We start from the raw sequence: 13,496 nt of genomic DNA on the forward strand, positions 1-13,496 counted from the left end.
TGAATGGGTTGGTAGAATACAGTTGAAAGGCAATTTTGTTTGTTCTCTCACTGTCCCTTCAAGTACACATTACGGCTTTGTTCAATCTCACCCTTTGGATCATATTTCAAGCAGAATTTATAGCTCTTTTAGCTCCTCAGAGATATTAAATATCTAGTCCAGGTTACTGCAAGTTCTCATCCACTTAAAAACTCTCCCGCTCAGCTTGGGCCTGATTTCAACTTGCAGATTTGCAGAGAGGAAGGAACACAGAACTGCTTCCTCCTCTTCTCACCCCATTTCTCTCACTGTTCCTCTGCGTTATCATGGGGATGAAGTAGAAGGAGAAATGATGAGAGAAAAGGAGGGAACAAGGTGTTAGCATGATGGGTTCCACTGTAATCTGACAGGGATACTCTCTGAGTGTGACAGCTCCCACAAGCTCATGCTTCTTCTTGTGGGGTGCTTTTAGGGGTTCTTCAGAATCCCACCCCACCCCCCTTTAGGATCTCTACCTGTTTCTCGGATGATCAGCCTCCCTGGTTTGCCACTTTGCACCCCTGCTTGCCTTCTATAGCCAAAGTACCACCATCCTTCTTCTGAGGTCACCTGCCCTACCAGGAAGTCCTCTGGGATGGCTCCAACTCCAGAACAGCACAGGAAGATCTCTCCAGAGGCCTTACCCCCAGGCTAAGGGCACACACGCACATCCTGCCCTGCTAATTCTGCCCAGTCCTGTCTCCACACACTGCAACCAAAAGCCCCTCTAGACACAGCCTCTTGCCTTTTGACTCTTCCAAGTGTGAGTTGGGTGCCAAGCCCCCATGTTTCCCAAAATGTAAGAAATGTTAAGCTCCCCAAGTGCTTTCTGCAGCACCCCCTCACTTGGCTTCAGGTGAGAGGAGGTGCCCGCTGGGTGGGAGGAACCATCAGCACCCTGGCAGATTTCTCTGTAAGTCCTTCTCCTAAGACCTCACCCTAAACTTTTCCCTAACCTCTCGCCCTCTCAGGGCTTCTTGGCCTTTGTCCAGACAGTCCAGAGATGGATTACAAGCTCAGGGTCCTAATTCACATGGGCAGTCAAAAGCCCCAGATATCTTGTTCTCTGCATTGGAAACTTTAGCCTTTGACACCAGGACTATCAGAAAAAGTTTCTTTTCCCGGTATTATTTTATAATGGGGGTAAAGGGTGGAAACAAACGTTAACAAAGACAAGAAGATAAACTATAGCAGCTATCAAGTATCTATTTTTCATACCTGAAGTGCTTATAGTAAGTATTTTTAGACTGGACTAGATTCATAGACAATTTTGTCCTCTAGGAATTGCAGTGTCTTTGGCTCCATGGAATAAAAATCGTCCTCTTAGCATCATAAATGCAGAGGTTAAGTTCTACTCCTGCATTTATTCTCTGAATTACTAGTATCCAAAGTACAAATCATCTCTTCTGTTTTATTTTATCACTACTGAATCACCAGCAAGTTAACGTGTTTTCTTGTGGTATGATTAACAAAGCAATTTAGTATCCAAATATGATTTACATTCCCAGAGCATTTTAAATAATTAAGTAGATGATTGGTATTTAATTTATAAGCAACATGTTTTGATTCCTTCTGTAGCTTTTAAACATTAAAATAGTTATAGTTAATTAGTGCTAGTACAAAATGCTCAATCATCAGAAAAAAATCAAAACTTTAAAATGGATTTCTTAATAATCTTTGCTGATTATAAAATACAGGAACTGTAAGTCCCAAATCAAAATCTAAGTGAAATATCTAGAAACTGGTTTCTTCCCCCATTTCTGTGTACTTTTTAGAAAGCTATTAAGGCTACATAGAAATGAAAAGGCTCTTTTAAAATCACAGCTATCATTTTAAAAGAGTTTCTTCCACCGCAAACTCTTAAAAGTTGCTCATAAATATTTATCTTTATTAGATTATATTGGTTCTTTAAGTATGGAAACTTGGCATAGATTCTTAAGGTACACATTTTTTCCCTTTTGCAGTTGGTGGGTTTTGTGTATGCCTGTTATGTGATCAGTATTTCCATGGAAGAAGAAGACACATGTAAGTACTGTTTTCTCTCTCCCTGTGGGTTCCTTTTGAATGAGATACAGCTTCCAAAACTAATCATTACAGGACTATGAAATCTTTTATATCTGGAGTCTAAAATGATTGAACTCAGCATACTAAAGTTACAGTCAAAAGTTGACAGACTGAATTGCACACAAATAAGGTGACGCTACATATAGAAACACTCAATTTGTGAGAGCACGTGCAGAGACTCAGAAGGACAAGGACTGCTGTCATATCATATATTAGCAGCTTTTCATCAGACACCTAACCATTATGCCGAGTAGACAGTCAGCGGTTGTTTTACCTATTACCAATTTTAGGCATGTTGGTGGCAGAATTTTGAAGTCTGAGTAACAGTAATGATATCAATACAATAATACATTACAGAAAGATCTATATGTATATAAACCATATAAAATGCAATGAAAAAACTAAAATTTACAACCTTCCAGATGAGATGCAAAAAAAAAAAAAAATTTACGAGGTGCTAAAAAAAAGTTAATGGGATGCTTAAAAGCTAAATCATGTTTTAACAGAACACCCAAAGGAAAAACATTTATTAATATTATGACCTGAAGTTATATGATAGAGCTTTAGCACCATAGGTCAACAAATGACCTTCATTGAGTACCTGCTGATGTATAAGACACTTCTTGGCACAACTCTGTTAGGGACTCACATTTTTTTATTTACTTTCAAAATTTTTTTTTCTTTTTTTTTTTTTTTGAGACGGAGTCTCCCTCTGTCGCCCAGGCTGGAGTGCAGTGGCGTGATCTCGGCTCACTGCAAGCTCCGCCTCCCGGGTTCACACCGTTCTCCTGCCTCAGCCTCCTGAGTGGCTGGAACTACAGGCACCCGCCACCATGTCCAGCTAATTTTTTTGTATTTTTAGTAGAGAAGGGGTTTCACTGTGTTAGCCAGGATGGTCTCGATCTCCTGACCTCGTGATCCACCCGCCTCGGCCTCCCAAAGTGCTGGGATTACAGGCGTCAGCCACCATGCCCAGCCTACTTTCAAAATTTTAGTTTACTTTCAAAATTTTAATTTACTTTCAAAAAATAAATTATATAGATAAATCACACCTAACCAAACCAGAGATTGCATTGCAGTCATTGTTTGAATTTGTAACAAAATGAAGCAAAGTAGCTAGCCATTGTAACTTCCTTCCAGAACACAACATCAAAGGGGTCTGATGAATGCTTCCCATCAAACAGATGAGTGGTGCATGATATATGAGTTGGAATCCAGAATCTGATGGGGTCTTGTCTCAATTTATTTGACCAAACCTCAGACCCTGAGATTAAAAGTATCAGGCAGTGAAAGCATGCAGACAAATTGCATCATGTATTTAATGCTTACTCAGAGTTGTTTTTTTTTTTTTTTAATGCTAGATAAGTCAAAAAGTTTCTGTCACTTGACAAGTGCAGTTCTAATGACAACACTTTTCATTTTGAGGTTAACTTCAAATCTCTATTTTTAGGAGTTTTATTAGTAGTTCTACAACCTGATGGAGTTAACATACAGAAGGTTAGCAGCATGCTTCCAACCCAGAGCTAGGACAGGCTGCACAGCCAAAAACAGTTGGTTGAGCATGAACAATATTAACTGGAATTTCAACCTGAAAGTTATTGGAATTTGAGCTGAATAAGTCAAAAAATTAATAAATTGGTAAGTCCCAGCTGAATCTCTTATAAAGTAGATACCTACTTTTGAGTAGTTATCAAACAACAACAACAACCAAAACAAACAGTCCTCTTTCTTTTCCTCCTCACTAAACTGGTCAAAGACTCTCAAAAGGCACCAGTGCTCAGTTGTACCTAACAGTGGGAGAAAAGGCAGATTAATCAATAGTCTTATTATGTAGTGCAATAAATACACAACAGTCTTTTCCTTGAGACTTGTGGTTTAAGCAAAGCTGGGAAATGCAAAATGGCATGCAAAATAAAAGACTCATCTAAATGGATACTTTTGTTAACTTTCTATTAGCCTTCTTTTCAGTGTATATAAATTGTATTGTTCACTGCCAGATATCGTCGTTCCATTGACTTTGATGTCTTTAATTAGCTTAAGTTTCTCTACAGAAATCTCCGAATCAGCTATTTCAGTGCCCTTCAAACTGGGATTGAAGCAGCTGCTAGGAGACTATTCTATTAGTGGTTTAATTCTAGCATTTGTTATTAGGGCCATACATTACATTACCAAGAGACATCTGGATATAGTACTTGTATCGTCATCAATTCAAATTGACTCAGAGTCAAAACGAAACTTGGGTGCTCAAAGCAAAGTATATATGCCCAAGACTAACTTAACATGATAATCTGCTGGAAGAGAGATGATAATGGAAAGCAGTCACAAACATTTGATAGTTCTCAAATGAGGGTAATTTTATATTTTTTATTGAATGAGGTAGGAAACAAAAGTGCAGAAGGCAGATGTGAGCAAAAAGTAATGTCTGAAACCAATTGCAATGATCTCATACACTAGTACTATTTGTGCCAACACTTAGCTTTTAGGTGCAACAATGAACTGCCCCTTGGATATGACATTACCAACCCTCAGTCAGGAAGACATGTCCTTTGAATTATTTTTCCAAAACTTACACATAAAATAAGTAAACAATACTGGTATCTTTCCAATTTGTCTAAGTACACTTCTGGAAATCTTATTCTAAAAGAGATCTGCAAATATAATATAATGTCAGTTTTTTGGCAGACAATACATCATTCATAATTTTGATTCTATTCTAACTAATGAAAATTTCTGCATTATTCAAAATGCAAAGTTAAGCCTTGTTCTTGGGCTGAAAACTGCCAGCCAGCCTTAAAAATTAATAACAGCTACCACTTCCCTCCTCTGCACTGTTAAAGTGGATATATGGGACTTACATTTCAGACAGACATTTCCGAAGGGTAATAAATACTTGAGGAAACACTTATTTCTAGCCACCCGTCTTCTTAGTTACCTCTCAGCCTCTTTTATTAACTATTTCTTATAAAGATTATGATTGCAGGTCAAAGACAATGAAATAAAAAGCTCACAAAAGGCAGAGTGCTAGGTGGGGTCAGAGCTTCTCGTCATTCATTCTAATGAAAAAGCCTAGTTATATCTCTTCCTTCCATTTTTCATTGCTTTTAAATATATATACACAAATATATATCAATCTCCATGAACACTTTCATGAGACTAGAATCTCTGGAATCATAATGATAGAAATCTGTCAACACCTTGTTTGGGAATCATTTGCTGAAAATGAACTCGAGGATTTGTTACTACTTGTTAGACTTTCCATAAATAATGTTTTTAATTCAGAGAAGTGTGGCGATAAGGTGAAAAATAGCATTTTACTTGTATCCATACTGCCAGGCTTTTTCAGAGGGTCTGTTGCTAGCACTACTCCTTCTGATATTAGGCTGCAAATTGCAACTGGCACATTTATTTGGGCTCACAAAGTCTAGTCTGGGTTGTATATGTTGAATGATGAGAGACAAAAGTATATTGAAAACCCTAACAGTTTTTGAAAGGAAATGAACCCCTCAGATGTGGGTTCAATATTTTACATTAAAAAGCTCTAAATAGTTCTTCATATAAACATTTGACCCTTGCTATTATACTTTTGAGGAACTTTTTATTGGAAGGAAGCATAACTATCAGAAAAACATTTCATCGCTCTACTGTCCTTGAAGCTTCCTGCTGGCTAATGTTCATGTATTTACCTGTCTGCCCATGAACTCCTTCTAAGAAAATGAGGTGATATTTCCATAGCAATGGTGTGAGCTGAAAACTTTTTAAAATCCTATCTCCACCTAAGAATTTATGAAAGAAGTGAATGGTAGGAAAAAAAAAGACTAGTTTGAATGTTAATTTATGAATTTCCTTTTCCCAACTTATAATGTATGGAAGCCTCAGAGAAGTAAGGTGACCACAAGGCCAGACACCAGGGGAGGGAATAAGCAGAGGCCTGGAAGATCTTCAGAGTAGAAAACCAGTCCATTGTTTTGCACCCCTAGCAATGTATGAACATTTGAAGGTGAGAGGAGAGGACAGTGCTGTGAGTCAAAGATGGAAAAATGTGCAATATTGGTAAGGGTGATCCTGAAGTCACAGTGAACATTTCAAAGGAGCCACCACATTTGCCTAATAAGCCATTAAGAATCTACTGATTCTCACAGTGCATATTTTTTTTTTTTGGTAACTATCTAGTTGGTTGCATGTAACTGTCCTAAAGGCTGATTCTCTCTCCTTCAGCCTCACTAGAGCTCAGATTTAGATCCTGAAACATTTTCCTAATTTGCTGAGATGGCTCTGCCAAATAGCTACACAATGACTAGCTAATCCTCCCACTAGCAAGATCTATGAAGGTAGAATCTTTGTTTTGCTCCCCACTGTAACCCTATAGTTCAGAAAAATGCCTTGCATGTAGAATTCAATAAAGAAATATTTGTTGGCTGGGTGTGGTGGCTCAACCCTATAATCCCAGCACTTTGCAAGGCTGAAGCAGGCAAATCACTTGAGCTCAGCAATTCAAGGGCAGCCTGGGTAACACGGTGAGACCTCATCTCTACCAAAAATACAAAAACATAGCCGGGTGTGGTGGTGTGTGCCTGTGGTCCCAGCTACTCGGGAGGCTCAGGTGGGAGGATCACTTGAGCTTGGGATCGGAAGTGGGAGTTGGTGGGATGGAGGTTCCAGGTTTCAGTGAGCTGAGATCCTGCCACTGCACTCCAGCCTGGCTGACAGAGAGAGACGCTGTCTCAAAAAAAAATAAGAAAAAGAAATATTTGTTGAGTTTATAGTGTTAAATAAATTTTCTGGGCCCAACAACTCAGTTTTACAGTCATTTTTAAAATTCCAAGTTTCTCAAGTTTGATACTGCTTTATATTTCGAATTTAGTGAGATGTCCGATGCACTTGCAAATGTTTATGTGAGGCAAGTGGAGGTCCTACATTTTTAATGCAATTAGATATATTTTTAGTAATTTTGAAAATCAAGGTATAGGGAGATAAAATAAACCTCCACTGTACCACGTCAGAACAAGAGCTTAATTTTGTAAACTCCTGGACAAGACACTGATGAGAAAACAGGGACTTACTTGAAAGGGATGCACTCACAGAGTAAGGCAGGCATTTAGGAGTCGACTCATCTGCAACATGTGGTGAAGGGGACAGAGTTACTGTCAAAGAGTGGGGACCAGCAGGGTTGTAACCTCGGCCACCCCACACACAGGAAGTTCAGGCAGCACAGAACAGGATCCCAGCTACAGTGCTCTGGTTGAGTGACAAGATTCCATCCCTTAAATAGGTTACTGAGACAGACTCTCTCTCAAGAATATCATAAGCATTCAAATGCCCAAACCAGCAAACCAACTGGAGATTCCCCACAGGGGAAAGATAGAGAAGCCCCTTTACCAGAACCAGATCCAAGGTTACCACTAAACTCACAGTGAAGTAGAGCCTAAAATATTGCCTATCTCCTTAAGCCAGGATTCCTGATTATAATTCAGCCTGACTAAGAATCATCTACAGCGATATATCCTACTCTCCTCCCTCCCCCACCTCCAGCCACATCTGTTTTCCTGAATCCACCAAGAGCTTTCATACCCAGGCCTTTCAGAGAGGCCTCCTCCCTCTGTTGACCCACTAACTTATATACACCCTTCAGATTTCAGCTTAGCTGTCTCTTCTGAAATTTAACCATTTTCCTCCCACCCTCTCCGGGTTAGTTGAAGATACGGATGATATATTGTGAGATGCTTTCATTGCACACTGTGCTTTTTCCTTGGCAACATTTAACACAACTGTAATTTTTTAAAGTCATATTATTCACCAAGGCTGACCCCATTTCCTAACATAAAGGGAACCCTACACAATTTTCAATGAATAAATATTAAATGAATGAGTCAATGTATGAACAAATGGACTCAGTAAGATGATTAGGGTTTCCAATGGCAGAGATCGGGGAGAAGGTTCTTCCTTTTCTCTTCTCTATCTCCATTTATATAAATGACAGCTCTTCACATCAGCTGAAAAGCTTGGGCATATTCCTTGTATTCCCTGACTCTTCCCTGATTGTCCACACCCAGTTAATCATCAAATGAGACATCTTCGCCTCCTGTCTTAGTTCTTCTGGGCTGCTATATCAGAATACCATAGACTGGGTAGCTTATAATAACAGGAAGTTATTTCACAGAGTTCTGTTGTGAAAAGTTTAAGATCAAGGTACCAGCAGACTTGGTGTCTGGTGAGGGCCCACTTCTCTGTTCATAAATGACTGTCTTCTTCCTGTGTTCTCAAATGGGCAAGCAAGCAAGGCAGTTCTCTGAGGTCTCTTTTATAAGGGCACTAACCCATTCAAGAGTGACCTAATCACTTCCCAAAGGCTTCACCTACTAACACTATCACGCTGGGGATTAGGTTTCAACATATGAATTGGTGGGGGTGGGAGGGTAATAAACATTCAGACCATAGCATCTCCCTTCAAATAACTAAAAACTCCTACATGTTCTTTAACATTCTTCCCACAAACACCCTCTTCTCCATGCCGCAGTAGACCCTGAGTGTGTCTCTGAATCTGCACTCAAATTACTTTTTAATTAATTGCATCCCCCACTCATAAAAGGTGGAGATCATGTCTTACCTACCCTAGGATCTCAGAACCTGCTTCAGTGTATGGAACATCATAGGAAATCAGTGCATATTTGTTATACAAAATACATAGTGGAGAAAATGCTTGTCTTTACATTATCTCTCATATCTCTTTCCTCACTCCCTAAGAAAATTTAAACTTCCCATTCCCTGTACCACAGAAAAAAAAATGATTAATTCATAATAAGGTATTTGTGCACTTATATCTTTTATCAATTTTCCAGAGCAAAAGCATGGCCCTATATTATGCGCTTACATTATCTGGAAATTTTCTGGAGAGAAGGTGTAGCTTGTTTTGCCAAAAACTTGAGACCAGCAAGCAGACAACTCCTGCACCCCAGAGGGGGGTCTAATTTTCTATGTTTCTACTTGAAACCAGATGTTAGAAATGATTTCAGTGATGGTGGTCCTAACTGCCAATATCTAGCTCTGTGACCACTGCTGAATCACATCACCTCTTTGGGGATCCGCAAGTCACTGACAGCTCTGACACTGCAGTTCTATAGATGATGCTTTTGGGTGGGGGTGATTTCAACGTGTGATCAGGCACGTCACATTTCCTTCTTCACTGATTTACAAATGGTCAACATCAGGAGTGGTTTCAAAACACCCTGACCTCTATGCTCCAGAGTTACAGTAACAAAGTCTGATGCATCAGCCTCAGCACTAAAACAGGCCCTCTACACAAATGCCTGCCCGCTCAGAAGGAGGAATCACATCTCCCTACTCCCTGCTTTAGACAGGTCAGAGCTCTCCAGTTCTCACCATTACCAACAGTGCCAGGTTGTGCAGCACTTCTCAAGCACTTTACTTGAGAAGGAAGAATGAAGAATCTGCCATCCAGGTGGTGCCGAGTGGAAAATGTGGGATTTGGGATGCAGATGTGATAATGAGGGAGCAGAGTACCAAATTTAAAAATCACACCCTCGTGACACCCTGGATGCACAGCAAAGAAAAAAATGGACTGTAAGGATTTCATGAGGATCTTGTGCAATAGTTTTATCCTAGTTATTAGTGGTAAAATTTAGGAGCCCAGCAGAAGAGCAGTTGACAGCATCTTGCCAGGGCCTCTGTGTTTCCATTTTAAATCTAAATTCATTATTCTAATCCCAACAACCCCTCTTCTTAATGGTCTCACAAAGCTGGCTCTGCCAGCCCCACTGTGGGTTTACTGAACCTCCACTTCTGCACGTCTGTCCCTAAGCTGCTTAGTGGTGCAGAGAGGAGCACATAGCCTGATGCAACCTCACAACGTCACATGTGAGCCGCCCAACCCGCTCCAGGGGCCTCCCACTCATTCTTCATCACTGCTTTCTCCAAGGCCCCTAAAAGTGAATTATTTGAGCTGTCAGTGCCGCAGATCACCCTAGCCTCATTTTAGAGAACTTAGAGTTTCTATCCTCATTTTGGGGATGAATAATTGAGGCCCAAAGAGGCAATGTGACCGCCGGCGGCTTTCTCCTCCTCTGCCTTGCACCCTTAGCATTAAGACTCCATCACTGAGACTCTGTCACACAAAAAAATAAAAGCAGTGGGAATGATTTCCTCAAGTTCCCAGGCTCTCTATCTGTCAGATCTGTCTGTATCCATCTGTGATCATCATTTTCCTGACAGAAAAAGCAGACTTCATTGTGTCCCGTGGCTTTTGTGGCTGCTATGTCCATCCCACCCACCTATTTAAGCACCTTGCTCTCTTAATTATTTTTTCTCTCTGTCCCCTCCCCCAACTTTACTCCCTCTGCCCAGCTTCTTACTCCACTAGGTCTTTTCCCTTCAGCTTATAAACAAAGTCACATCAACCAGAAAAAGAAAATAGAAATCACCCTTGACTCCAACTGGCGTGAATTTAACTTTCCTGTCTGTCATACTCCTTTCCTCCACATCCCAACTTCTCTCATACTCCTTCCCTCCACATCCCAGCTTCTCTGCAAAGTGGCCGAGACTGACAGCACTCCCTTCCTCACCCCTCTCCCACTCACTCTCATGCCTCCTGAGTTATCACTGAAGATGCTGTCTCAGAGGCCAGCAGGGACTTCCTAATTGTCAAGTTCTCTTGGATCTTATCAAGATTGATTGACAGCTTTGGCTGCTGTTGACTTCTCCTTCCTTGAACACTTTTTTTCCTGGATTTCCAGAAAATCGCACCTCTTGAACAGCACATATTTTGCCAATTAAAAATTATTTTTAATATCTAGTGTTCAATAGTAGAGTGACTATAATTTACAGTATCTATTGCACTTTGGGAAATAGCTAGATGAGAATACTTTGAATGTTTCTACCATAAAGAAAAGACAAATATTTAAGTGATGTATATCCCAAGTACACTGATTTGATCTTTGCAAATTATAGGCATGTATTAAATTATCACGTGCCCCCAAAACTATGTACATCTATTATGCCTCAATTTTTAAAGGTACTTTAAATATTCTTATGCAGATTAAGCAGATTTCTGATGCAGACACAGGTAACCAATTTTGAAGAACTTGTTCAAGCTGCTTTTGGAGTGATGAGCTGTCATTATGTCCTTAAAATATTAACTAATCATTCCTACTATAGAGTTTATATTAACATTCACACTGTTATACTAAAGCATTTTAAGTAAGGTCAGCCAATAAAACAGAAATGTTTTTAAAGTAAGACCAGACAATAAAAGAGATGTTTATCCTTTTAAATAACAAAATGGCATATAATATTTTTAAGAGCTATAGTCTTGGACCAATTATTTAAGATTTAATGGAGATCTGATTTTACACTACCTTAAAAAGAAGTATCATACAAGTAACCAGCAATAAAGGGCATATATGGAACACTCATCTTCATGTTCTCTAGACTATGTACTTTACTAAGAAAAAAATAATAATTTAGTGTTCTTTCTGGGAACAGTATTTGAAACTGCCACCTAAATGAGATATTAGGGAGTATTCATATGACTTGAATGCAAGTGTGAAAAAAAATAGGGAACATTTGGTAAAAGCATTTATCTCTCCTTCTAAATTGTATAAGACACAAAGTAAGTTAGTTATAAATTATTTCTAAGTTATAACAAACTAGTGTTTCCATTTTATCCATATTTTTCCTCATAGAAGGAAACAGATTTTTCTCTTTCTCTCTCCCTCCCTCTCTCTCTTTCTCGCTGATTGTAAGTACAGAAAATCTATATTAAAGTTAGTGGTATTTTCTGAAGACATCTTTCTTTGTCACAGTTCAATCAACTACAAAACTCCTATTGTTTCCCAACCCTTATTCATTTAATACCACCTTCAGTGATGTCATGACAGCTATGTACAAGCTTGTGTCAGAGACTGGCTGGCTCTTCACTAAGCCCGTTTGTTTGTTCTCCTCCCAAGCACACAGCTGTACCATCTACCCCAGCCTCCAGGCATTTAGATGCCCCATGAGATTGTATTCTAGACGAGGGTTCCAGTCCTGGCCCCTAAATAACTTCCACGTGTGATTCTTCATGCTCTTATCCTTTCTTCCTGCTGGACATAGACCAGCACTGAAGCTTTGGAAGCCGCACGTTTCAAATGCTGGAGCCACAGTATCAAACGGGCCTGGGTCGTTGAGTGTTGCTCAGAGAAAGGTTGACCATATAATTTGAGAAGCAGGTGATAAGTGCCTTTGAGGCATAAGACACTGAGGAGCACCTGAGAGAGTCTGTCAGAGAAAGGTTCCCTCCCAGACAGGGAGACCCCGAGTAGAAACAGGCAGGAGTTCTCCTGTCATTCAAGGGAGAGTCAGGAGTCCAGCGTATCAAGCATTCAGCAAACAGAAGTGCCTCCAGCATGCCTGGGAAGCTCCCTCTGAGAAGAGGACATGTAGGCTAACACCTGAGGATGAAAAGGAGCTAAGAGGCAAAGGCCAGGAGAGCATTCCTGGCAGAAGGAGCAGTAAGCAAGCAGGGAATCACTTACTGGAAAGGCTTCCAGCCAAAACAAAGGGCTTGTCTTCAGAAGCAGCTTCATACCAAATGGTCGAAGAGATGATCTGGGCTTCCCTGACCTGCTGACTCTCAAAAAAGTAGTGAATTAAAGGGCAGATTGTCCCAGAGACTTCATTGTAAATCCCGTATTGAGCGGGAGGGCTCTGTGAAAAGGATAAAAAGTATACTGTGTTTTCATATGTTGTGAGAAAAAAATCACACGTTGGGCTTAAGTTTTATTTTCTTTTCCTTTGCTCTATATTTGCCTCATTTTCTATTTACTCACCTACGTGTTTATTTGGAAAAGTAAATTAAATCTGTTTCTTTTTTACTTAAGGAAAACAAACACTTAGTTACTAGTCTTAAAGTCAAAGCCAAGGTGTCATACTGACTGTGTTTTCCTCCTAACTGAGAAAAGAAAGTTTCAGGGAAACAGGTGAAGACCAAAGTTTCTCTATGACTTTGTACATTTTCATGAGGGAGGCTTTTCTGCCCAGAAAATTCTATTAATATCTACTCAGGGTTTTAAACCATTACGTAATTTTTTTAAAGTAACAAATTTTTTAAAAACGGTGGTTTTTTGTTTTTTTAAGCTCTAAATCAAGCTTGTCCAACCCGCAGCCCATGGGCCACATGCAGCCCAGGGTGACTTTAAATGTGGCCCAACACAAATTTGTAAACTTTCTTAAAACTTTATGAGATTGTTTTGAGATTTTTCTTTAGCTCATCAACTATCATTAGTGTTAGCATATTTTATGTGTGGCCCAAGACAATTCTTCCAATGTGGCCCAGGGAAGCCAAAAAATTAGACACCCCTGCTCTAGATGCTACATAGAACTTTAAGTATTCTGCTTATAAATCTAGCAAGTGTTAAGAATCA

General features: G+C 39.7%; 1 protein-coding gene across 3 annotated transcripts in view; it reads left to right on the forward strand.

Moving 5' to 3' along the window:
* The window catches only part of NKAIN3 (sodium/potassium transporting ATPase interacting 3), a 739,500-nt gene that overhangs the window by 671,065 nt on the left and 54,939 nt on the right, over positions 1 to 13,496 (forward strand). For all 3 annotated transcript variants that reach the window (XM_008956737.5, XM_008956739.5, XM_057303023.2), the window contains exon 5: positions 1,983 to 2,043. In XM_008956737.5, coding sequence (XP_008954985.3) covers positions 1,983 to 2,043 — 61 coding nt within the window. The remainder of the gene's footprint in view (positions 1 to 1,982; positions 2,044 to 13,496) is intronic.

Source organism: Pan paniscus, chromosome 7, assembly GCF_029289425.2.
Source record: "Pan paniscus chromosome 7, NHGRI_mPanPan1-v2.0_pri, whole genome shotgun sequence".
Classification (NCBI taxonomy): Eukaryota; Metazoa; Chordata; class Mammalia; order Primates; family Hominidae; genus Pan; species Pan paniscus.